The sequence below is a fragment of the Lingula anatina genome, chromosome 6 (assembly GCF_051362555.1).
Source record: "Lingula anatina isolate TDL-2025a chromosome 6, LinAna3.0, whole genome shotgun sequence".
Classification (NCBI taxonomy): Eukaryota; Metazoa; Brachiopoda; class Lingulata; order Lingulida; family Lingulidae; genus Lingula; species Lingula anatina.
Window position 1 is genome coordinate 24,731,700 of NC_141772.1, and position 26,734 is coordinate 24,758,433.

Genomic DNA, 26,734 nt, shown 5'->3' on the forward strand with positions numbered 1-26,734 from the left:
GTCAGTTGCTGAGATAGGAGATTACAAGGGAGATTAGACTACTTTGATATTGTAGGTGGTGGTGATCCACCGCCATGTACTTTATTGTTATTACATTAACTTGAAAATTACACCACTTTATCTCATAATTTCTACTGTCACTGGAAAACTTACAAATACAATCATAAATAGAGGGTTGTCCACACATTACTGGTCCTGGACACATTTAGCTAGCTAGCTTAGATAAGACTTTGATATATTACATTATATTACAGTACATTACATTACAGTACATTATATAGTAACAGTTTCTCTTTTTAAACAATTGTTCAGATTGTGCGCCAGGATCGAACCATGGAGCAGATAGTATTTCCTATCCCAGAAATCTGTGAGTATTTGACCCCAGAGACCAAGCTACGTGTTTATAACACGGCGGAGAGAGATGACCAGGGCAGCAAGGTGTCCTCCTTCTTTGACCAGAATGATGATTTGTTTGATGAAATGAGGTGGCAGAAGAAACTGCGAGGTGGGTACATAGCTTTGTGGAAGACAGGTGATTTATGGACAGCAGGGATATGTATATAAAGCCAACACCAGAACTGATCTTCATGGTTAAGTCTGTGAGAAGTGAGCCTAAGACTGTTGAGCCATTAGAGTAGGCATTAGAGTAGGTCTCTGCAGCAAAGACCATTTTATTTTGGTATATGAGATGCTGAGTTTATACACACGTATCAGCTAAATGGTGTAATGCTAAAGTCAGATATGCTCTTTTCATCATTTGTTTAATGACTCCTATACCATGCGAGGGCTATACAGGCTATGAAATATTCAGGGAAGGCAACATATTTTACTGGATCTTGTTTATTATAAATGGGAACTCACAGGGTAGGTGAGAAAATGTTTGTGCCTTTCTTAGTCTGTCTTACTCCACTGGGTGGAATGAAATATGAATGTGCCAACTCATGGGAGTAGCCCTGAATGTAAAAAGTTGTCAGTCATGCAGATATTACGTTAGTTATGCTAGATGCATCACCAGCTATTCTACCACAATCAAAAGTAACATAAACCAACTCCATTATAATTTGTTTTATGAAAATAGAATAATTTTTTTAATTGGAATTCTTTTTGATGACTGAAATGTAAGACAAATTTTCTAGGATGGAAGGATTTATTGTACATGACTGGCATCTTAATATTTATTTGTATGTAATATCTGTACTTAATAGTCTCTACCGTTGTATTTCAGCCTCCCCTGCGTTGTTTTGGATCAGTAGTCACATGACCCTGTGGAGCAGCATTGCCTTCAATCTGGCTGTGTTGATCAACTTGATGGTGGCCTTCTTCTATCCCTTCAATAATAGCATCAAGGGTAAGCTCTATGGTGACAGAAATAATGTACACAATAGATTTATACCAAAGGAATATCTGTTAGTGGCAGCCATTGTGAATTATCAAATCCTCAGCAAAGAGAGCAGCTGGGATGAACTGGGCAGACAACTTCATAATCCTCAGCCACAGCCTAATAGCATCATAGAGTTAAGAGCTGCACTGGTGAAACAATGGGGAAGGATGTATTTGAAATTTTTTGCATAAAACTCTGAAATTATGTGTATCTTCAGTGTCATTTTATCTATTGTTTATTGTAGCAGCCATGTAAACAGTTAAGACACCTTGTACTTGGTGATACCTAAGGGTGGTTTGGCCTCTGTCATCACAGGACAAAGAATATGTTTTATTTGATAAGTGTCATGATTAACTATTCTTTCTTCTCCAGAACTAGATCCCAGACTCTCTGGATGTCATCATTATTATTCTTTCTTCTCCAGAACTAGATCCCAGACTCTCTGGATGTCATCATTATTATTCTTTCTTCTCCAGAACTAGATCCCAGACTGTCTGGATGTCATCATTATTATTCTTTCTTCTCCAGAACTAGATCCCAGACTCTCTGGATGTCATCATTATTATTATTCTTTCTTCTCCAGAACTAGATCCCAGACTGTCTGGATGTCATCATTATTATTCTTTCTTCTCCAGAACTAGATCCCAGACTCTCTGGATGTCATCATTATTATTATTCTTTCTTCTCCAGAACTAGATCCCAGACTGTCTGGATGTCATCATTATTATTCTTTCTTCTCCAGAACTAGATCCCAGACTGTCTGGATGTCATTATTATTATTCTTTCTTCTCCAGAACTAGATCCCAGACTCTCTGGATGTCATCATTATTATTATTCTTTCTTCTCCAGAACTAGATCCCAGACTGTCTGGATGTCATCATTATTATTCTTTCTTCTCCAGAACTAGATCCCAGACTGTCTGGATGTCATCATTATTATTCTTTCTTCTCCAGAACTAGATCCCAGACTGTCTGGATGTCATCATTATTATTCTTTCTTCTCCAGAACTAGATCCCAGACTCTCTGGATGTCATCATTATTATTATTCTTTCTTCTCCAGAACTAGATCCCAGACTGTCTGGATGTCATCATTATTATTCTTTCTTCTCCAGAACTAGATCCCAGACTCTCTGGATGTCATCATTATTATTATTCTTTCTTCTCCAGAACTAGATCCCAGACTGTCTGGATGTCATCATTATTATTCTTTCTTCTCCAGAACTAGATCCCAGACTGTATGGATGTCATCATTATTATTCTTTCTTCTCCAGAACTAGATCCCAGACTGTCTGGATGTCATCATTATTATTATTCTTTCTTCTCCAGAACTAGATCCCAGACTCTCTGGATGTCATCATTATTATTCTTTCTTCTCCAGAACTAGATCCCAGACTCTCTGGATGTCATCATTATTATTATTCTTTCTTCTCCAGAACTAGATCCCAGACTCTCTGGATGTCATCATTATTATACTTTCTTCTCCAGAACTAGATCCCAGACTCTCTGGATTGGTCTGGACCGCCATGTTTGTGTCCTTAGCCATTGTGATCACTGTCCCGAGACCGTCAGGTATACGGACTCTGATTGGTTCGGCCATTGTCCGCTGCATTTTATCTGTTGGATTGGAACCTACATTGCTTATATTAGGAATATTTAATGTGAGTAACCATTTATGTAGTAAAAAGAAGAAAAATCAATATTTAGATAGTCTAAGATAAGCTTAATACAGATATGTTTTTAGAGCCCTGTATTATATAATTAGGTTTAATTTATGCAGCTATTTATGTCTTCCATATAAAGTTTATGTTGATAACATGTTTTGAAACTCATACATTAAACATTTGTTGTTCTTTTGGATCAGATTTGTTTCTCCAAGTTGAAATTATGATAATATACTTGTATATTAGTAATGTATATGACCGAATTGTAATAAATTGGTTATGATAGTCATGGCAACTGATGTTAATGTATAATGATATCACAATAACAGAATGTGGACACAGTTCAATGCATTTAGTTTATCCACGTAAAATAACCAAGGACAAAATTTGTCAGAATTTTAGACAGTTGTTAGCAACTGCTTGGTTCATCAAAGACTGAATTTATTTATTACTGGACAGAAATACTTATTATGATATTGCTTACGCACAGTTCTGATATTCTTAATTTTAGGCAGTGAACAAGATTATCTTCATAGTCAGTATGATGGGCAACAGGGGAACTTTCACCAAATCTATCTGGCAAATTCTCTCCGATTTTGAGTTCATGTATAACGTGACCTACATTGTGATCTGTTGCATGGGTTTACTGGTCCACGAGTTTTTTTATTCACTTTTGGTAAGTAACATGTAGGCTTGAATATGAGAAAATAAATTAATTTTTTTAAAGTATTTTATTTTATAGAGAGGGGATGCAATTATTAATAAATGAAGTTACATATTTGTTTATATGGGCAGCAAGATAGATTTCAGTATTAATGTGGCATAAAAAGCTATTGTAGGTGTGTTAGAATATGTAAACTGTAGCATTGTTTATATCCATCAATATTGCATAACATCACTGTCATAAACTGAGGAATATTACATCAAATAGTAAATTACTCCATGTTATCATTATTTGTCCTGTCACACACTATCTTTCCCTCGGTGACAAAATGTGACTGCCTCCTTCCAGCTGCTTGACGTGGTCTACAGGGAGGAGACACTGTTGAATGTCATCACGTCTGTGACCAGAAATGGACGGTCCATCATCTTGACTGCTGTCCTGGCAGTCATTATTATCTACCTGTTCTCCATTGTTGGCTTTATCTTCTTCAAGGATGACTTCATGATTGAAGTGTCCACTCTCAGTCCAGTCATCAGTGTGGGTAAGTTAATAAAGATGACTTCATAATAGAAGTGTCCACTCTTAGTCCAGTCATCAGTGTGGGTAAGTTAATAAAGATGACTTCATAATAGAAGTGTCCACTCTTAGTCCATTCATCAGTGGGGGTAAGTTAATAAAGATGACTTCATAATAGAAGTGTCCACTCTCAGTCCAGTCATCAGTGGGGGTAAGTTAATAAAGATGACTTCATAATAGAAGTGTCCACTCTCAGTCCAGTCATCAGTGGGGGTAAGTTAATAAAGATGACTTCATAATAGAAGTGTCCACTCTCAGTCCAGTCATCAGTGGGGGTAAGTTAATAAAGATGACTTCATAATAGAAGTGTCCACTCTCAGTCCAGTCATCAGTGGGGGTAAGTTAATAAAGATGACTTCATAATAGAAGTGTCCACTCTTTGTCCATTCATCAGTGGGGGTAAGTTAATAAAGATGACTTCATAATAGAAGTGTCCATTCTCAGTCCAGTCATCAGTGGGGGTAAGTAATTAAAGATGACTTCATAATAGAAGTGTCCACTCTTAGTCCAGTCATCAGTGGGGGTAAGTTAATAAAGATGACTTCATAATAGAAGTGTCCACTCTTAGTCCAGTCATCAGTGGGGGTAAGTTAATAAAGATGACTTCATAATAGAAGTGTCCACTCTCAGTCCAGTCATCAGTATGGGTAAGTTAATAAAGATGACTTCATAATCGAAGTGTCCACTCTCAGTCCAGTCATCAGTGGGGGTAAGTTAATAAAGATGACTTCATAATAGAAGTGTCCACTCTTAGTCCAGTCATCAGTGGGGGTAAGTTAATAAAGATGACTTCATAATAGAAGTGTCCACTCTTAGTCCAGTCATCAGTGGGGGTAAGTTAATAAAGATGACTTCATAATAGAAGTGTCCACTCTTAGTCCATTCATCAGTGGGGGTAAGTTAATAAAGATGACTTCATAATAGAAGTGTCCACTCTTAGTCCAGTCATCAGTGGGGGTAAGTTAATAAAGATGACTTCATAATAGAAGTGTCCACTCTCAGTCCAGTCATCAGTATGGGTAAGTTAATAAAGATGACTTCATAATCGAAGTGTCCACTCTCAGTCCAGTCATCAGTGGGGGTAAGTTAATAAAGATGACTTCATAATAGAAGTGTCCACTCTCAGTCCAGTCATCAGTGGGGGTAAGTTAATAAAGATGACTTCATAATAGAAGTGTCCACTCTCAGTCCAGTCATCAGTATGGGTAAGTTAATAAAGATGACTTCATAATCGAAGTGTCCACTCTCAGTCCAGTCATCAGTGGGGGTAAGTTAATAAAGATGACTTCATAATAGAAGTGTCCACTCTTAGTCCAGTCATCAGTGTGGGTAAGTTAATAAAGATGACTTCATAATAGAAGTGTCCACTCTTAGTCCAGTCATCAGTGGGGGTAAGTTAATAAAGATGACTTCATAATAGAAGTGTCCACTCTTAGTCCAGTCATCAGTGGGGGGTAAGTTAATAAAGATGACTTCATAATAGAAGTGTCCACTCTTAGTCCAGTCATCAGTGGGGGGTAAGTTAATAAAGATGACTTCATAATAGAAGTGTCCACTCTTAGTCCAGTCATCAGTGGGGGTAAGTTAATAAAGATGACTTCATAATAGAAGTGTCCACTCTTAGTCCAGTCATCAGTGGGGGTAAGTTAATAAAGATGACTTCATAATAGAAGTGTCCACTCTTAGTCCAGTCATCAGTGGGGGTAAGTTAATAAAGATGACTTCATAATAGAAGTGTCCACTCTTAGTCCAGTCATCAGTGGGGGTAAGTTAATAAAGATGACTTCATAATAGAAGTGTCCACTCTTAGTCCAGTCATCAGTGGGGGTAAGTTAATAAAGATGACTTCATAATAGAAGTGTCCACTCTTAGTCCAGTCATCAGTGGGGGTAAGTTAATAAAGATGACTTCATAATAGAAGTGTCCACTCTTAGTCCATTCATCAGTGGGGGTAAGTTAATAAAGATGACTTCATAATAGAAGAGTACACTCTTAGTCCATTCATCAGTGGGGGTAAGTTAATAAAGATGACTTCATGATAGAAGTGTCTACTCTCAGTCCATTCATCAGTGGGGGTAAGTTAATAAAGATGACTTCATGATAGAAAAGTCCACTCTTAGTCCAGTCATCAGTGGGGGTAAGTTAATAAAGATGACTTCATAATAGAAGAGTCCACTCTTAGTCCATTCATCAGTGGGGGTAAGTTAATAAAGATGACTTCATAATGGAAGTGTCCACTCTTTGTCCATTCATCAGTGGGGGTAAGTTTATAAAGATGACTTCATAATAGAAGAGTCCACTCTTAGTCCAGTCATCAGTGGGGGTAAGTTAATAAAGATGACTTCATGATAGAAGTGTCCACTCTCAGTCCATTCATCAGATTGAAAAAGAGGGAAATTTTTATGTCATCTGTGCATTTCTTCAAGTTATTTTAGGGTTTCTTTTTACAAGTTAATATTTTTAAGAATACCTTGATAAAATATGTATCTGTTGCTGTTACTCCTGTTATTTAAATTGGAAAATGTGGCTTGGTACACCACATTTATGTTCTATGATTCTTATTTGAAGGGCTTTCAATACGGACATATCTTGTTTTTCTATGTCATGTTTAGGTTCAATAGAATCTGCTGCTGCCATGATGACCAGTGCGGCTGGTATAATGCTGGGAACCACAGGGCAGCCACAGTGTGAGCAGGGGACTGACTGTGGCCAGTTGAATAGGACAGTGAACAACACAGGTAACCCAGTGTGGACATTTCAACACATATAACACAACACAGGTAACCCAGTATGGACATCTCTACACAAATAACACAACACAGGTAACCCAGTGTGGACATATAACACAACACAGGTGACCCAGTGTGGACATCTCTACACATATAACACAACACAGGTAACCCAGTGATGACATATAACACAACACAGGTAACCCAGTATGGACATCTCTACACAAATAACACAACACAGGTAACCCAGTGTGGACATCTCTACACATATAACACAACACAGGTAACCCAGTGTGGACATCTCTACACAAATAACACAACACAGGTAACCCAGTGTGGACATCTCTACACATATAACACAACACAGGTAACCCAGTGTGGACATCTCTACACAAATAACACAACACAGGTAACCCAGTGTGGACATCTCTACACATATAACATAACACAGGTAACCCAGTGTGGACATCTCTACACAAATAACACAACACAGGTAACCCAGTGTGGACATCTCTACACAAATAACACAACACAGGTAACCCAGTGTGGACATCTCTACACATATAACATAACACAGGTAACCCAGTGTGGACATCTCTACACAAATAACACAACACAGGTAACCCAGTGTGGACATCTCTACACATATAACACAACACAGGTACGGTAAAGTCTTGAAAATTTCGTCGTTCTTGAAAATTTCGTCGGCAGACGATTTTCCGCCGACGTAATTTTTTTCCCTTTGAAAACTTCGTCGACCTTGAAAATGAGGTACTCGATAATTTTTGAAAAGTTCGTCACCAAATATGGCCGCGTTGTCCAGCTCAAACATGAAGGTAATGCGTCAGTTGATTCAAGACAATGATACGATCAGGATATCATTGCCGATAACACTCTCAATGGGAGATAGGAACAATAGTGCGCCCCTGCGAGCGGTTACTCACAATATAGATGGTTTAGATGTGAATTCCCGTTCTCAATTGCGGGAACGTCGGCCTTTTGTCTTTAGTTTCATTACTGTTACCTGTCTTAAGGTGCGTTATCAAGCCGGCGAATAGAAGTCACAGGCCGCGGCTTTGTCATTTGTAACGCCGTTATTGTTATCGGCGGCTGTCCTAAATGAGGAAGACACAATGAAAAAATCAAGATATTATCTCGAAGTGAAATGTACCCGTCACTTCTATTCATGTCCATGTTCAATTTAGGACCATTTAACGATTACCTGGCTCGTACAGGGAGATCGTTCGCAATGCGAATGGGACGAGATGGTAATTTTCATATCTTCAGCGGAGAATAGTTCTCGTAATATCGTCAACAGATCGTTCGCGATCCAAACGAGACGGGAAGTTAATTTTCATATTTGTAGCGGACTCCATTCGCGTAGATCATCAGCGGGAGATCGTTTGCGATTCGAGAGAAAATTTAAGGCAATCTTCATATCTTCAGCGGGAGATTGTTCAGGATGTAAGCGAGAATAAAAATTTAATGCACTTTTCATATTAGTTCAAGTGAACTTCGTTCGTGGAAGATCGTCAGCAGGAGATCATTATTTTAACCCCCCCCCCTCCCCCTTTGAATTTTATAAATAATATATACTTTTCATTTTATCTTTAACCCCCCTTCCCCCTCTCAAGGCATATCTTCAGCGGAGAATCGTTCGCGTAAGATCGTCAGAGGGAGATCGTTCGCGATCCGAACGAGACGAAAAGGCAATTTTCATATCATCATCGGGAGATCGTTCGCGATGTAAGCAAGAATGAAATGCAATTTTCATATTAGTTCAAGGGATTTAGGGAACTTCGTTCGCGGAAGATTGTCAGCAGGAGATTATTTAACCCCCCCCCTTTCCCCCCCCCCCCCCCCCACACACACACACACACACACACTTTGGATTTTTAAAAAATATTCATTTTCATTTTATCTTTAATCCGCCCCCCCCCCCCTTTCCCCTGCTCACGGTATATCTTCGGCGGAGAATCGTTCGCGTAATATTCTCAGGACTTTGTTCGCGTAAGATCATATCAGAGGGAGATCGTTCGCGATCCTTGCTAGACGAAAAGGCAATTTTCACATCTTCACCGGGAGATTGTTTGCGATGTAAACAATAATAAAATGCAGTTTTCATATTAGTTCAAGGAACTTAAATTACGGGAGATCATTATTTTAACTCCCTGTAAATTTTTAGGAAGTTACAGATGGTAATTTTAGAAGGCCTGACGCTCAATCCTGGGAAAAGCCCTGCATGCAACATACGTTCCCAAGAGCGTAATTTTTTTAATATGTCGCGTCCAGGTTATGATGCAAGGTTGCAATTAGGCTTATCTTGATCCTTCTCCTCTATCAGATGGTATGTTTCTTACCGAGAAGATAATTCTCAACATGTTTTCGGGTACAGTAAGTTAAGTATAACTTAATCCAGATGCACTAATAAATAGATTATTATTTACCACCAGAAAATGACTTAGGAAGTAGTAATAAATATCCCACAATATAGGAGGGTCAAAGATAACAGTCGCTAAGGATAAAAGCCCAAAGGCCGGATTTTTTAAAATTTCGTCATACCCAGGAGTCGGTGAGCGGTAATTTTGAAAAATTAGTCGGATTTACACAATTAAAAATATTAATTAATTTTTAAGCGACGAAATTTTCAAGACTTTACCGTAACCCAGTGTGGATATCTCTACACATACAACACAACACAGGTAACCCAGTGTGGACATCTCTACACATATAACACAACACAGGTAACCCAGTGTGGACATCTCTACACATATAACATAACACAGGTAACCCAGTGTGGACATATAACACAACACAGGTAACCCAGTGTGGACATACAACACAACACAGGTAACCCAGTGTGGACACAACACAGGAACTGATAGAACAAAAGTCTGTCACCATAGGTTTTTAGGATGACAGTTTTTTGTTTTCAAAGTATTAACTAAATGATCAGAGGAATGTAACAGATGAGAGGGAGAAGAAACTTAATCTAATCCAGATGGATAAGCAAAAGAAAAACCATAAAAAATTGAAAGTTAAATGCTTTTGTTGGTAAATAAATTGATGTACATCATTGTTGGGGCATACATAGTGCTTGCCTCTATGACTTTCAAATTTTTTAGAAATTATCGACAGCTTTGTGGTATTTTTGCAGAGATTCCCACAGAAGCCCCTGGTGCTGATGATAGCGCTCTGGAGAAGACAGGAGAGGTGGAGACTGAGAAGGAACGTGCCTGTGACTCTCTTATCATGTGCATTGTAACATCTCTGAATGAAGGCCTTAGAAATGGTGGTGGCATAGGTGACGTGCTACGGAAACCCAGCAGCAAGGAGCCTTTATTTGTGGCCAGAGTTATCTATGACTTGCTCTTCTTCTTCATTGTCATCATTATCACCCTGAACCTCATCTTTGGTGTCATCATTGACACATTTGCTGACCTGAGAAGTGAGAAACAACAGAAAGAAGAGATTTTGAAAAACACATGTTTTATTTGTGGTAAGTTTATAAGTAGTAAATTAAGTTGTTTTTATCTACAGTCCATTCTCAACTCTCAGTCATGTGAACGTAAACACTTGTGATCTTGTGAATGTCGAGAGTGTTGTGAGTTTTGCATTACAAAATGTTTTCTCCCTCTTTTACAGGTCTGGATAGATCTTCATTTGACAATAAATCGGTTTCATTTGAGGACCATATCAAGAATGAACACAACATGTGGCACTACCTGTACTTCATAGTGCTGGTGAAAGTGAAAGATCCCACAGAATTCACGGGACCAGAGAGCTATGTCTATGCCATGATCAGAGTAAGTATCTCATAGAGTTCACAGGACCAGAGAGCTATGTCTATGCCATGATTACAGTAAGTATCTCACAGAGTTCACAGGATCAGAGAGCTATGTCTATGCCATGATTAGAGTAAGTATCTCATAGAGTTCACGGGACCAGAGAGTTATGTCTATGCCATGATTAGAGTAAGTATCTCACAGAGTTCACAGGACCAGAGAGCTATGTCTATGCCGTGATTAGAGTAAGTATCTCACAGAGTTCACAGGACCAGAGAGCTATGTCTATGCCATGATTAGGGCAAGTATCCCACAGAGTTCACAAGACCAGAGAGCTATGTCTATGCCATGATTAGGGCAAGTATCCCACAGAATTCACTGGACCAGAGAGCTATGTCTATGCCATGAAAAGAGTAGTGTTTTCATGTTGCTGATAAGCATTAGTATATGATTAAAGTGATCAAAAGAAATACAGATGATAATTGAGAACCAGTGTGAAAGCATGTCTCAATTTTAGGATTTCTTGTTTCACTTTGAAAGATGAGAACAATGGGCTCTATCACATGTCAATATAGTATCACCAGCATTATGTTGGGAACCATCAGCTCTATCACATGTCTCTATCATATGTCTCTATCACATGTCAATATAGTATCAGCAGCATTATGTTGGGAACCATCAGCTCTATCACATGTCTCTATCATATGTCTCTATCACATGTCAATATAGTATCATCAGCATTATGTTGGGAACCATCAGCTCTATCATATGTCTCTATCACATGTCAATATAGTATCATCAGCATTATGTTGGGAACCATCAGCTCTATCATATGTCTCTATCACATGTCAATATAGTATCACCAGCTTTATGTTGGGAACCATCAGCTCTATCATATGTCTCTATCACATGTCAATATAGTATCACCAGCATTATGTTGGGAACCATCAGCTCTATCATATGTCTCTATCACATGTCAATATAGTATCATCAGCATTATGTTTTGAACCATCAGCTCTATCATATGTCTCTATCACATATCATAGTATCACCAGCATTATGTTGGGAACCATCAGCTCTATCACAGTACCATCATTATTTTCTACTGTTTTTGTTTTTCCAGGACAAAAATTTAGACTGGTTCCCAAGAATGCGTGCCATGTCTCTGGCGGCAGATGAGGGGGAGGGAGAGCAGAATGAGCTGCGTAATCTCCAGGTGCAGCTGGAACACACCAATAAACTGGTGCTGACCCTGTCCCAGCAGCTGATGGAACTCAAGGACCAGGTAGGAAGAACACTGACTAGGATACAGACTGGGTTTTGGATGCCTAGGGGGGCTTTTCTATATAGTATATATGTTTGACTTGTGACATTCAGTAGCTCTTTTATAAAATAGAAACGTTATGGGTCTTCTGTTAGACCTTGAGAGTATTCAGATTCAGACATCGTACCATCAGGTCTAAACCTGAGGGGATTCTCACAAAATGTAATCAGCTTAAATGTCTGATACTTCCCCTCAGGCAGCTAGGGTCACTTTAGCCGAGCACAAATAAAAGTCAAATCCCCCCCCCCAGCTGCTTGCAGGAGTGTGTCAGACATTTAAGCTGATTACACTGATTGCACTTTAGTGAAAGTCTCTGCAGAATTGGATCAATCCAGCTGGTATGATGTCTGTATCTGAATGCTCACTGTGTTATATCAAGACTTCTAGACATGAGAATTGTTTATCAATGAAACATATAGAATATAGCACTCATGACTGGCAAAGTTCTTTTCTTTAATGGATTCCAAAAACTGTAATTGTTATTTATTTGCTTTTTAAGGTAATTTTTTGTTTGATTTTCCTGGTGTTTGATCAATTATAAGTAAGTTTCTTTTTATAATTTGGAATTTTTAGATGTCTGAACAGCGTAAACAGAAACAGCGTCTCGGCCTCCTTAACACTCCACAGCAGCTGTTTGGGGCACCACCTATGTAACACTCCACAGCAGCTGTTTGGGGCGCCACCTATGTAACACTCCACAGCAGCTGTTGGGGCGCCACCTATGTAACACTCCACACCAGCTGTTTGGGGCGCCACCTATGTAACACTCCACAGCAGCTGTTTGGGGCGCCACCTATGTAACACTCCATACCAGCTGTTTGGGGCGCCACCTATGTAACACTCCATACCAGCTGTTTGAGGCGCCACCTATGTAACACTCCATACCAGCTGTTTGGGGCACCGCCTACCACAAAGATTCATTCACATGCCAATTAATTCTGGACATTTCTTAACCACCTATGCTCACTCTGTAGTTTCAACTGTGTCATATTCATTCCCTAATGTGACATAGGGGATAAATTAAACAAAACAAAAACCTTTTTATTAGTTTTTTTCCTGGGCTACAGTGGTTTAATGGACCTTATTTTATGTACATAAATTAGATGCTAGATATATTTAGCAAAGTTGACAATTTGTAAGATTTCAGCTGACAGTACTTTAAATATACATGTTGTTCTTTTTAAGATGTTTGCAACAAAATCTCTATATTGTAATATTGTCAAAGTCTGTTGGAAGGAACATTGATATGACAACAGAAATGCATAGAAATTAATTATGGCAAAAATGCTCGTCTTAGTAAATGGTAATTGAGATGATACACTTTTATTGTAACAGACAATAAATTTACTGTTCAAATGGGTGATTGTTTCATTAACTTGAAGCAGGGTGATAATTTGTATTTGGTATGGTTTCTGGGCATGTCAACATGTTATATTAAATGTGATTGCATGAGCTTAAGAGTCTGACTGATTTTCTCTCCAGATTTTGAGGGCTGACAACTTTGCACAAATAAAAGGTCATTAAGGTTAAGGGTTTTCATAAAATATTGTTTGCTTGGACAACCATCATGCTTTGGGGGTAAGTATATGCCCACATATAGATATTGGGGGTCTAGATAGTGGCATTTGTGACAGTTGTCAGTAGCATTCTGCACCCATCAGAGCATTGGATCCCACGGGAGTATTAGAACATCAACATATTTATTTAAAGGGTAAATTATCCCTGTTGCCTTGTGGGGCCACTTAAAACTTCCCTGGTTTTTGGGTCAGTTGAACTGTTTAAAGGGCTTTTCTGCTTTTGTATACTTAACAAAAAGTCTTTTTCCTATACTTGATATCCATTTGACATTCAGTTACTACTTGTTGCACATCTAAATTCACTTCCAAAAATAAGAGGTAGTCCTACTTTCAAGCAGGCTCATGTACCTTGCTGGTGGTACATAATGTAGAGGTGGTCCTCACCTCTCTGAGCATCCAGATTATCTTGTTCTGTTTTGTGTGACTGGACAACATCAACTGTCTGCCATTTGACAAACTTTAGTTCCTATTTAGAGAGAAGACTTTTGGATAAGTAACATGGACTAAATGCTTTTACTGGTTAAGAGTTTTGTGTTTAAGTGATGAAAATTAAGTTTTATTGTGAAAGAGGCTAGTTTGAGGCTTTAAAGTACATTTGACCTCAGTACCATGTAGGTTGTTGTATCAGTACTGTCCAGAAATGGAAAAGTGTTGCACTGATTACACACTTTAGATAACACATCATGTGATTTTGAGATTTTCTTGTAGCACGTACTTTATGAAAATGTCAACTTTTGCACTGTTAACAATGTATGCAAGTGTGACAAATTCAGCCATTTAATTTTGTATAACTATTTTATATAGGTGAACATGTAATAATTCCAATTGCATTTAGGTATACATGTAGGACAATAAAAACGACATGACCATGTATTTATTATGATGTTTGATAGAGCTAAATAAGGAAATCTAGTTCTTGGTTTGGGGAAATTTAATAGCTTGCATACTTTGACCGATTATTTTAATATATGATATATGACAGATATTAGTCATAATACAATTTATATGAATAAATCTAGATGATTTTCAAGATATTTTATCTCAAAATGTCAGTTAGTTATTTCCTGCCTACGCAGTGGCATAAGCCACAAACTCTGTTAACACAATGGCTTAATTTTGCTTATAAGAAAGGAAACTATTCATCTGTAAGCCACAAACTCTTTTAACACAATGGCTTAATTTGCTTATAAGAAAGGAAATTGGGAGGGATTTAAGGGAGTGATGAAAGGCAAATGAGTAAATTGCGTGGCGTAGAACTACCTAGACATTGATAGTAGGGTTTTATTGTAAAACGTATTTCTACAGGGAGTGTTAAGTGATGTGGAGGAGGGGGTGGGGAGGGACGGGGGGTGGGGAGGGACGCGAATTCTACCTTTTTGAAACCTACAGTGACATAAAGTGATAAATCTAGCTTTTTGTATAATAATGCAAATATTTCCGAGTCACACCTTGTTTGCATGGCAAGTTTTCGTATTCAATAAAGAAGGTTTTTTTTAAAAAAAAAAAAACAACTCTTTTGGATAATATAAATACCAACAAAAATCAGACCGCGAGAGATGCACATTTATTTTATTAACACATTTTGTCCACAACCTCAAGTATTTTTTTTTTTTTTACAATGCCTGGTTACGAAGGTTTTGCAAATTACTTTCTATGAGAAAAGTTTTGTCGTGTTTCGTCTAAAACAAATGACTGTCCTGTCACCATATAGTCTAGCTAATCATAGTCCGGTGGCTTAAGGAAAAAATCGTGACACGGCGGATAAAAGCACCAAATTTTGCATGTGGGTACCTTTTGACATTCTAAACCAAATTAGAGCCGTAGCCCACGGAAAAAATTTACCGTTTGGCCAAAAAATCCAAAATGGCCGCCAATTTATTGAATTCTTTAGAAATATGTACATACCTATGTTGATTTTTATCAAATAAATTATTTTCTCAGAGTTTTCCACACCCTTATTACCCATTTTATTCATATATGTCAGATAACAAACAAGTTCCCTTGGACTTTTTGAAAAAATCCAAGATGGCTGTCATTTGCCATAGAAACAGCCATAGGAATACTAGTGCACAACTATTACCAGCTAGAACGATACGTTGTCCACTATCAAATTAAGTCTGTTTCTCAGATCTTTGTTACCCACATAATATGTTTGTGGTGAGTAACTACGAAGTGTTCTTGGGCATTTTGGAAAATCCAAGATGGCTGCCATGTGCCACAGGAATTCTAGTATACGGGGGATTCAACTAATGGCAACTGGAAAGATTAGTTTTTCACTATCAAATTAAGCTGGTTTCTGAGTGTTTTCTACATCCTTTGTACCCACACAATATGTATGTGGTTAGTAACTAACAGTATTCTTGGGCATTTTGAGAAAATCCAAGATGGCCATCATATGTAATAGGAATACTTCTAGTATTACAAAGGGTTGGAACTAATGCCAGCTAATTCACTATCAAATTCAGTTTATTTTTTTAGTGTTTTACACATTATTATTACACTGTGATACATATCTAGCAGGTAATAAATGTGCACATTTGATCATTTTGAGAAAACCCAAGATGGCCGTCACTGGCCATAGGAATTACAACTGCACATCCATGGCTTTTCATCTACTACCAGGGTGAATTTGTGTTTGCTTATCAAGTTTTGCCCATCCTTATTAGTCCTATGATATATATCTGGTGGGTAAATAGTGTGCATCCTTGGATCTGAGAAAAAGATACCTACAATTTAACATAGGAATACTAATGGGTGGGTTTCAATTGCTGCTAGAGAGGCATATGGTTCATTATACAATTACATTTCCATGGGTTTGTTTTAAAAATAATTTATGTTTTTCATTCCATTTATTATTACCCCTATGATGTATACCTGGTCTGTAGCATGTGTGTATCTTTGGGTATTCTGAAAAAATTCAAGATGTCTGCCTTTTGTCATTAGAATATTCGAAAACATAATCAAATAATGCTAGAGATACACTGAGTACGATTTAAATGTAGTTAACTTTGGGTCGTTTTTAAATGTTTTTCATATCCTATTTATCCTTATGAAAGACTCTGTGTGTTTTGAAAGTGTATGTATCCTTGAGTATTATTCGGAGAAAACCCAAGATAGCTGCCAGTTGTCATAGGAATATATCATTCAAATGCACATAGGTGTCAATTAATAGAACAGTTCAAATAAAGCCGTTTGATGTTTAAACATGTTGACATCCTTATTAACCTTACTCTTTATAAATCTGGTGTGTAGCAAGTGTGCATCTTGCGTATTGGAGAAAATTCAAGATTGCTGCAATTCACAATAGCCAGAGAAACATTGGGTTCAATATAAATCCAACTACTGCCAGAGAAACATTGGGTTCAATATAAAATGAATTTTGTTTCTCGGTATTTCCCACATTCTTTTTGGACTTTTAGATATCTATCTGGTGGGTAACAAGTGTATACCCTTAAGTATTTTGAAAAAATATCATGATTACCCTCATTTGCCTTAGAAGTGCCTATAAAATCTAATGCACCAGTTTTCCTATGAGGAAAAGAAGGCCATCTTGGATTTCCCCAAAATGATAAAATATGGACATTAATTACCTAACAGATATGTGTCATGGGATAATAATACTAAAAAAAAAACAGAATAACAACTGAATTCAGCTTCATTTTATTTGTAAGCCTATCTCTCGCAGGTATTAACTGAACCCCACCTTCTACGGCTAATGGCAGCCATTTTGTTTTGTTTTGTTTTCAAAAAGGATACACATAACATTCTCATCACATATGTATTATGTTAATTAAAAAGATGTGGAAAATACTCAGAAACAAACCTAATTTAACAATTAATATTATATCTCCATGGCAGAAGAAGCCCTATGTGTATACTAGTATTCCTTTGATATGGGGGCCATCTTGGATTTTTCTCGAATTGCCTATGAATAAAGGTTAGTTACTCCCCACAAATATATTATTTGTGTAATAAGAAACAAAATTAATTAGATAGTGGGCAATGCATCTTCCTAGTTGGCATTAGTTAGTTGAAAACCCTTGTACATGTTCTAGTATTCCTATGCCATACGGCGGCCATCTTGGATTTTTCAATAAGTCCAAGGACACTAGTTTGTTATCTGACACATATGCATAATATGGGTAATAAGGATGTGGAAAACATTGAGAAAATACTTAATTTGATAAAAATCAACATACTGTATATATTTCTACAAAATTTCACAAATTGGCGGCCATTTTGGATTTTTTGGCCAAACGGTAAATTTTTTCCGTGGGCTACGGCTCTAATTTGATTTAGTATGTCAAAAGGTACCCACATGCAAAATTTGGTGCTTTTATCCGCTGTGTCACGATTTGGCCATTTTTTTGCCCTAAGCAACCGGACTATCATGAATGTAACTGAATTGAATATTCTTTATATGGCTAAAATAATACGAAAACTCCAAACAATTGCGACAAAAGACGTCACGGTTTTTTTTCTTCAATTTTTAAAAGCCATGTGACACCGCGAACATAGCCGCAATCTATTTATTGCGTTATTTACAACAAACATAAACAGACATTTTCTGTGACGCTAGATATCATACTCGCTTCCTGATAGAAATAAACTAAATCGATCAGAGAATGTGAGGTGGTGCTGTGAGCAACAGTCACGATGGTTTAAATTTTAGTCCGTTTATGCTTTTTGTGTCATAATAGATGGATCTAGTTCTTTTTTGCCGTGATTTAAGCTGTTTAAGACTGATGTAATTAAATTTTCACTTGGACAAACAATTCTTTCTCTCGTTAAGTCTTTATGGGTTTTTTAATGGAAAATGGATCTATATATTGAGAATCAGTTAGTATTCTCGGGGCAGACTAGGCAAGACCCGAGTTTTAATTTCAAGCCAGGTCGAGACAAAGACCACCTCACTGAGAAAACACACAAATGGAGCTGTTGAGTGACTATAGCCATGAAACAATAACATAATAGGCAATTAACCTGTTTGCCACTAAGATTGTATGCTCGCCAGGATGATGTGAAAGGATGCCAGCGGCTACTGAGACTTATAACGATGTTATATGTATAACGCCTATTAATAAGTGTAGATCTCAGCTGAGGTTTGAGGGGATGAAGTAAACGGATAAATGGGAAAACTTCCATTTTGATTTTTATATTTTCTCTTATTTATGATTATATCCGTCTTTAATTTCTCTACTCGTGCTACTGGCATCAGAGCACTGATAACCCGCGGCCATGAAGGGAGGCGTCTGATGCTTATTATGACCTACATCAGCACACGTTTTATATACAAAAATATTCATTCGTTCAACTGCTTGAATAAGTTAATCAAGATTTTTCATTTGACCCACTACTGCTTTCCTTCGATTCGTTAAATCACGATAACTTGTTTTTCATTTCTCAGAATACCAAGTCAGTTGGTTCCAATGTGTTTGAGAGTACTGAGGTGACTGTACATGTTAAGTCCAGTGTGTTTTCAATTGACTCACTGAAATTCACCACAGTGAAAAAAAAAACAACCATGCCCCTTCAGGCTGCCTAAAAATGCAGTCATCCTACGCCCTATTACATAATCCACATTTTGGATAAGTGTTCAAATACGCGCTCACGATAGTGGCCAGCGAGAAGTTCACAGCTACCAGTTTAACTTACATCGTGCCTATCACAATTTTGGGGAAAAGGAACATGTATATGTTTTTCAGAAATTGTCATCAAATTTGACTGTACATTTCGAAGTCATTGCTTAGTACTTATTACTCTTATTATAAAATAAAATGATAAACAGAATAATTAAAATAGAAAATAACATGTATGTGTTAATAAGATATTATAATCAAATTAGCGCACCTCTATCAAACGCCATCCCCTTCGAACAAGTTGACCATTGGTGACAACAGGAACGCCACCATGTGACTATGTATCACTGAAGGTATAAAAGCGCGGAATTTTGAAAGTGCGTTCATTCAACAGCGGGCAGATGTAGAGCAACAGAAAGGATGACATGTGCTGCGTCCCATATCAAGCAAAAAGGACACGGGAGTTAACTCGCATTTTTCCGAAGCTTTCCCTCATCATTCGTCAACGCATCTTTCATCGACATTATGATTCTTGCACACGCAGACGTCTGGACGGTGGATTCGACGTTTCTCTAAGCTGGCCAGCTAAAACCTTCGCTTCTCCGCACGAGGAATCGTCGCTCAGGAATCTTCGCAGGATACATCATCGGCTTTCTGCTGGTCTAGGCTCTATTGTTGTAGTGTCATTGCATTATTCCCACGCGTTCCAGGTTTCTTCTTATTACAGGTCCAGGAAGCAGACTGCAGAGGGCTGACATAGGTAGGGAAAACTCATTTATCCGTTTTTCTTTCTGCTTACAGAACTCTATTATGGTGATTCTAGATAGAGCTCCCACTGACATCTGCAAGGAGAAGAGGGCCACACCTACACTTTAGATATTACCATCAATCCTTGGTGCCAACGAGTCCTGTCATGGTCTGCCTACAAGGTGGCTGCATTGGGGAAGCGTCCAGCGAGTCCTGCCATGGTCTGCCTACAAGGTGGCTGCATTGGGGAAGCGTCCAAGGTATATGGTGTTTCAATGAGATGGAAAACCCTCAGAGGTAACCCGTGTTATTGGCGAGAGAAATAGACTAAAATATTTTTCATTTGCGGTCTGCCCCATAAGTTTTTCACTTTACTGGGCATTCGGTCTTCAACTTTCCTAGAGTCTTCTGGTCTGAATCAGGATCCAGTGGTCCGAATACAAACTTCAATAAAACTGGACTTGCATTTTATTATTATTATTATTATTATTATTATTATTAACAACACTTTGACATATTTTTAGAAACATGAAGTAACAGATACATTAAAACTTGAATAAAATCAAAAGTTCTTTTGAAAACTTATGAAAAAATCTAATGGTTACAACACTAAATTCACACACTGTGAAAAATCTATTTGTCCAGGCAATCATTGGTATGTCACAGTCATTGATTGCACAGAAATGGGGATATTGATAAAAAGACTTGGTAATTCAATAAACAAGTGTTACCGTTTTAGAGAACAAAAGAAAAGGAGATGAGATCCTGGAAAATTCCAACGTGAAAACAAAGCTGCTGGACAGCAAGAAGTCGGTGACCTGATAGTGCTGGGTTTGCCTTGGAAGAGACGCCGACTTGAAGGCCTACTTCTCACTGATTGGTGAAGCCGTCATGTCACAGGTACAGTACTCATTGCTGCAGATATGCGCTTCATAAAAGAAATCAAAGCTAGTCTATAATGGATAAAATTGGAGCAGTCCAGAGTTATAACTGTAAAGTCAGATTGATAGAAAACAAGCATAATTCTTTTAAAAACTTTTATTTATGCTAAAAAGTTTATTTATATTTTGAGGTGAATGAGGTTGATAAGTTTGAAGCCCGAGACACTTTCATGAGGCAGCCCACTGTCACTCTAAACGAATTACTTCTATCCTTGACAACCAATCTCATTTTCATTTCAAAGTTCTGGTAGATAGTATTAAAGAGCTCTTAGCCATGCACTGTTATGAAACAGTCTACTGTCATAACAACAATTATTTCACTCGTCCATTCACCACACTTTTGGGATAAACCACTTTTCAGAGTCGGTACATTTGGGAGGGGGGAGGTAAAGGCAAAAGCTAATGCTATGTTTCCTTTATATTAACAGGATTGGATTATAGCAAAGCCTGATAGAGGTCCCACTTTTCGTAAGAAGTGCAAAACGAGTGGCAAATGTAATCCTTTCAATCAATCCTTGGGTGGTGATTCCTGCCATGGTCTTTATAAGATGGCTGCCTGGGGGAACATAAGAAGCATGCGGTGTTTCACTGAAATGGAAACCTTCCAAGCCGTAAAAGGTAAATCATGTTATTGGGGAGAATAATACACTAAGGGCATCTTTCTTACCTTACTTAACTTTTGAGATAAAGCCCTTAGCCACATAAATTTTACAGCTGAACTTCACAAGGCAGTGTACATTTCCCGTGACCCACTTTATAAGGTTAGTGGGTTGGTGGGGGGGAAGAGGTAAAGAGGGAAACTAATGTCTTCTAAATTTCTGTGTTGAAGGTGAGACAGATAGCATTGGCGAGCGCCTGGCCTGATGATGGTCCACTTTCACGAGGTAAAAATGGAGAAAGCGATATCAACATATGGGATTTCAAGAGTCCTTGCCTAGCTGTGATACCATTGGGATTAAGGCCCTTCGAGGTAAGTTATTGGCCAGGGTAGGGGTGAACAATGAACTAAATTATCATTCATTTTCTGAAAATTCTAAATCTTTTGTCGATGCAAATTCAACAAACTGGACATTTTGTGCAAGGCCTTGGACAAAATTGCTGTAAATTACTGTTTGGAAACTGTTGTCTAGTCACTAAATGTAGACATTTGTTTTCTATTTACAATTTACTCAAGGAAATTCATATAGCAGACATTTTTTAATTTGTCACAAACATTAAAAAACTATGCAATAATAATAATAATAATAATAATAATAATAATAATAATAATTTTAGTGGATCTTTTAATTTGTCACAAACTTGCAAAAAAAAATCACTCATGCAAAATATTTTTACATGCTATCGGCCAAACTTTCATATCTTCCTTTATTCCTCCTATTCACAAGTCATGCTTTTTGTAGAATCTTAGCACTCTCCTAAATCATGTGTTTTTCTTGTGTTTTGGAAGTAGGATAAAATAAAATAGAATTCTTTGTGTATTATTTCGTTTCTTATAAAGACGATGATCGGAAACAATATTCTACTCAACTCGCAGAATAAATCTTAGAGCAAAACGTGCTCATCACATTCTTCAACTTGTTTTCACCGATAGCTAAGTGTCTAAATTAAACTGTTAAATTATTCATTTATATTTTCCTATCCTATACTATGTGTGCAAACAGTAGAATAAGAAGTAGCATAGACGGCCAACACGGTTACCATGTAACATAACAAACATAAATAAACTATTAGTTTATTATTTTATGGTACGTGTTCACTAGAGCAACATTTTTTCTTTCCTTTTTTTTATTAAACTTTTTTAAATGAAATTTTTGAAAGCTGCTATTTAGTCTAAAAATTCACACTTTTTAAATAAAAGAAGCGCGTTTAAACTCTGCTCTGATCATGTTAAGAAAAAAATCTTCTGAAACGCCAAAATACCGAAGTGTTAACGGTGTGTAAATACCAGTGACATTCATGTTTTCTGTTGCAATTACTGCAAGCTTTTCATACTTTGTGTGAACACATTACATTTCATTTGTAGGCCACGGAGGTGCAGTTTTCCAGAAATGATGCCCGAACGCAGACACCAACAATCCTAGCCCAAATGTCCAAGATGTGAAACACTTAATGGCGCTAACAACGAGCCCCTTTTGCCACTTCCATTGATGATCGGTCGTCCTTGGCAGTCTTGGTTTTTAAAGACAGTTTGTCTGCGAAAAAACTTTAAGGAATGTGGAATGGTAATGAAGAGCGATATTCTGAATGTAAAAGGAATACAATCTAATAATGTAGTCAAGTCTATATTGAGAATTTTTGCGGTTCATGGGACACAGATATGGGTCTGGTGTAATTGCATTTAGTAAGTTTTAATTTTTCACTTAAGACAGTGCACCATTTTATTTCAATAGCTTAAGAGAAACTGAAGTTCGGGATGATCATTCATAATTCCATAAATGATCAGTTGAATAGGATGAATTGTGGTTCTGTGTGAAAATTTTGAGTCTGCCTCTATAGTCATATTTTAAAAAATAAAATTGAATATCCAGATGATTTATCCACATTCTAAATGCAGATAGATTTTCGCTCACAAAAACATTACCACATAGGCATTACCACCACTTATGGTCGTCTGTTTTATTTCAATCCTAGTGATGTAGTTATTTTTCAAATTTGTGCTTTTGATGATGTGGAGTTGTTTGTCAGTATAGCTTTTGAGAAGATCATAACTCGCACATTAACCATATCTAACAACCCTCACAAATTTGTAAAATCCGACTTGATGTAAATGCTTTTACATGAAGAGGCTTTACATTGATAGCTTGTGCAAAATCTGTAATGAAATATTTTACGTTGCAGAAAATATTTCATTGTTTTTGCACAGTCTGCTCCTCGTGTGGGATGGCTGGGTGCACACGGTCATCTCTCAAGATAGAGGATCGCAATTTACTTATATTACTAATGTTATGATTTTCTCAAGTGTTATAGTTGACAGATATATCCAATTCATTAAATATGCACCCTGTTCTCCGGATAAAAAAATTCCTATTGAAATTTACATGGACGGTCATACAGTGAAATGTGAGATCTGAAATATTTCAAAGCAAGCTTGCTTTATTCTTGACTTGTATCATACAGGTAGTTGCGATTTCAGGGAAACTTCTATTTTAAATTGAGTTATATGTCAAAGTTTAGTTTAAACCATTGAGGTGCTCGAGTTGTAGTCATATAACCTGAATCTGTGTATGTATTTTTATACTTGGAACTTGAATAAAGTTTTGATGGATACTTTCACTTGTAAAAGGATTGAGTCACTTTATTTTTGTCGTCATCTCCTTAGATAAAGTTGAAGTTAGTCTAGGTTTAATCAAGGAGTTACAACAGAACTTCTTGGTTTAATTATGTTAAGACTGTAGTAAATACGTCTTAATTGCCTTCAGTACCTTTTTCTGTAGGAATTGGTAAATTCTTGTGCTTCATAATGTGTACCAGTATAGTGTCTATAGAGAATGGTTTGTACTCACAAACTTGCACCATGTTGTCTAAAACCGGACGATATTCTTAAACTTTAAGGCCCAGTGCCAATAAAAACAAAGCTGGAGTTATAATGTTATAAAGGCTGAAGTATCCGGGCGTGGGCACTTTCCCGGCATTCCCCACGAAGCGTTTAGACGGGTAATTGCCCACGACCCGCAGGCATCGGGTACCAGCTTCCGGCCACAAGACCAGCATTAACGGACTGTTTGCGTTTTGATGTTAGATGATTGGGACATAAATGGAAAATCTTTTAATAATACTACCATTCGTTGATTCATTGCGTTTACGCAATTAATTAGTGATTGCAAAGTGCTTTTGAAATTGAATGTTACTGTTTAAAATTGCACATAAAATTTGAATAAAAATTATACTCTATAATTTTTCTTTTTCTTAAAAAAAAAAAAAAAAAACCGAAGGCCTGTACAGACTTGCAAATTAATTTTAATGGAGTCGCAATGCATCTGCACGAGGCTCGTTTAATCATCAGTCGAAATTATCTTCTTTTCAACTGCCCCATAGGGGCCGTTCACATGAAAAATCTATTTTCTAAAAATCTAAAAATCTATTGGCGGTATATTGTGATCACGGTCTGTGCACTGAATGCCCCACGGCGTAATTACTGGCAGCGCGAGCGAGTTACTTCCAAAGCTGTAATTAATTCTCGGCTGCGCTCGGAGGAGATTCTGATACCTTGACGCATGCGCAGTAGTATCTCTAAGCTGTGGAGTTAATCAGTTTAGTTGTGACGACTCGAGCATACAGACGCGTAATATGGCTAGTGGTAGTGCTTGTTTTCAAAGCAACTGCGACCGCCATTTACTTTCTAACTTCCTACTGCGCATGCGTCAAGGTAAGAGAATCTCCTCCGAGCGCAGCCTAGAATTAATTACAGCTTTGGAAGTAACTCGCTCTCTCTGCTAATTAATTACGCAACGGGGTATTCAGGGCACAGACCGTGACCACTGGATACCGCCAATAGATTTTTCATGTGAACGGTCCCTTAGCTCACTTAATTTAAGATTTCGGTTTCTTTCATAGTTTTGATCGCTATATTTCCAAAAGGAATGCAGCTGTTGGTTCTTTCTTTATCCATGTGATATTTACCAAACACTTTTACACTGCCACCTATTCCATGTCAAATAGATGACAGAACGCTTTTAGAACAATCTTTTTAAAAACATATGGATTTATACTTATGCGTTGCGTAGAGTCCCATGTTGGTCGCTCAAACCCCTCTGATCGGTTAAGAAATTGATTTTAATCATTAAAACCAACAAGAATTATACTGACATATATTTCTAGTCAAAAGACGTAAAAGTTTCTACTCTTCTTGGTCATTTTTATCATTATAAAGATGATAAGCGCGGCGTAAACTTCTAAAACCGAGGCATACGCACGATTACGATTTTATAAAGGTAAACAAGAAAGTATAAACAACCTTAATGTTCGCTCATTTACCAACCATAAATTTACTTTTCTAGTTAACCCTAACAATTTGTCTGAAAAGATGTTTGAATAAACTGTAGGAACAAACACGGCCACAAAAGCTGGTAGACAGTAAGTTAAAGCCCGACTCCCAAGGAGGTCTAAGTTCTTCTTTTTTCTCGCATTTTAATAAATTTCTGACTGTATTTTGATTTGCAACCTCGCCACGAAGCAACAGGGAGGACACGTTTTTCCAGAAAACCGGAAAACGAGATCTATACGAGACTGTAACACGCAGTCTCTCATTGTTCTCTGGGCTTGAGACCGGCAATGGGGCTCCACCCCCAGGTGTGTCTATTCCTATTTAGACAAAATTTCTTTTTTTTTCCAGCAAAATATTTTATTAACCCTGTGACAAGAGTGAGTGAAACCAGCTTTCGCCCTCGGTCTTTTTTAAGCAATATTCTGATAGAGGCATATATTTGTCCGGATAAACGCCATCGATTATATTATACCACGATTTAAACCGTGTCGACGGTGCTTTATTTAGAGTTGCTGATTGGTAGTATATATGTACGCTATAAAATGACAAAAAGAATAAAGATGTTATAGCAACCAAAAGGCTGAAATTATACCAAAATAGTAGTGCAGATTTTTTTTTCTAGAAATGTTTATACAATAAGATCAGAATAAGTTCCTACTTTTAAATCCAGTTAACGACAAATATTGCAAGAGATTAGCATTGAGATGATAAAAGATCTCACCATGAAAAACATAAATTTATTATTAAAATATTTGGACGGATGAATAAATTGATGAAATACTTGAA

General features: G+C 37.4%; 1 protein-coding gene and 1 long non-coding RNA gene across 14 annotated transcripts in view; both read left to right on the forward strand.

Moving 5' to 3' along the window:
- LOC106177103 (inositol 1,4,5-trisphosphate receptor) overlaps positions 1 to 14,736 on the forward strand; it is a 71,952-nt gene extending 57,216 nt beyond the window's left edge. For all 8 annotated transcript variants that reach the window (XM_087014423.1, XM_087014415.1, XM_087014417.1 and 5 more), the window contains 10 exons: positions 313 to 505; positions 1,226 to 1,348; positions 2,867 to 3,039; positions 3,554 to 3,718; positions 4,055 to 4,247; positions 6,895 to 7,020; positions 10,169 to 10,510; positions 10,657 to 10,817; positions 11,920 to 12,081; positions 12,694 to 14,736. In XM_087014423.1, coding sequence (XP_086870549.1) covers positions 313 to 505; positions 1,226 to 1,348; positions 2,867 to 3,039; positions 3,554 to 3,718; positions 4,055 to 4,247; positions 6,895 to 7,020; positions 10,169 to 10,510; positions 10,657 to 10,817; positions 11,920 to 12,081; positions 12,694 to 12,774 — 1,719 coding nt within the window. In that variant the 3' untranslated portion in view covers positions 12,775 to 14,736. The remainder of the gene's footprint in view (positions 1 to 312; positions 506 to 1,225; positions 1,349 to 2,866; positions 3,040 to 3,553; positions 3,719 to 4,054; positions 4,248 to 6,894; positions 7,021 to 10,168; positions 10,511 to 10,656; positions 10,818 to 11,919; positions 12,082 to 12,693) is intronic.
- Positions 14,737 to 19,610: 4,874 nt separating this feature from the next.
- On the forward strand, positions 19,611 to 24,249 carry LOC106177104 (uncharacterized). 6 transcript variants are annotated; one of them, XR_015335132.1, is made up of 6 exons: positions 19,652 to 20,205; positions 20,258 to 20,320; positions 20,763 to 20,923; positions 21,393 to 21,582; positions 21,794 to 21,934; positions 22,988 to 24,249. It is a non-coding gene; the product is annotated as an uncharacterized LOC106177104 (long non-coding RNA). The 6 variants fall into 6 exon arrangements; XR_015335131.1 differs by having other exon boundaries at positions 19,652 to 19,936; positions 20,078 to 20,283; XR_001239805.2 differs by having other exon boundaries at positions 19,653 to 20,320.
- The last annotated feature ends 2,485 nt before the right edge of the window (positions 24,250 to 26,734 follow it).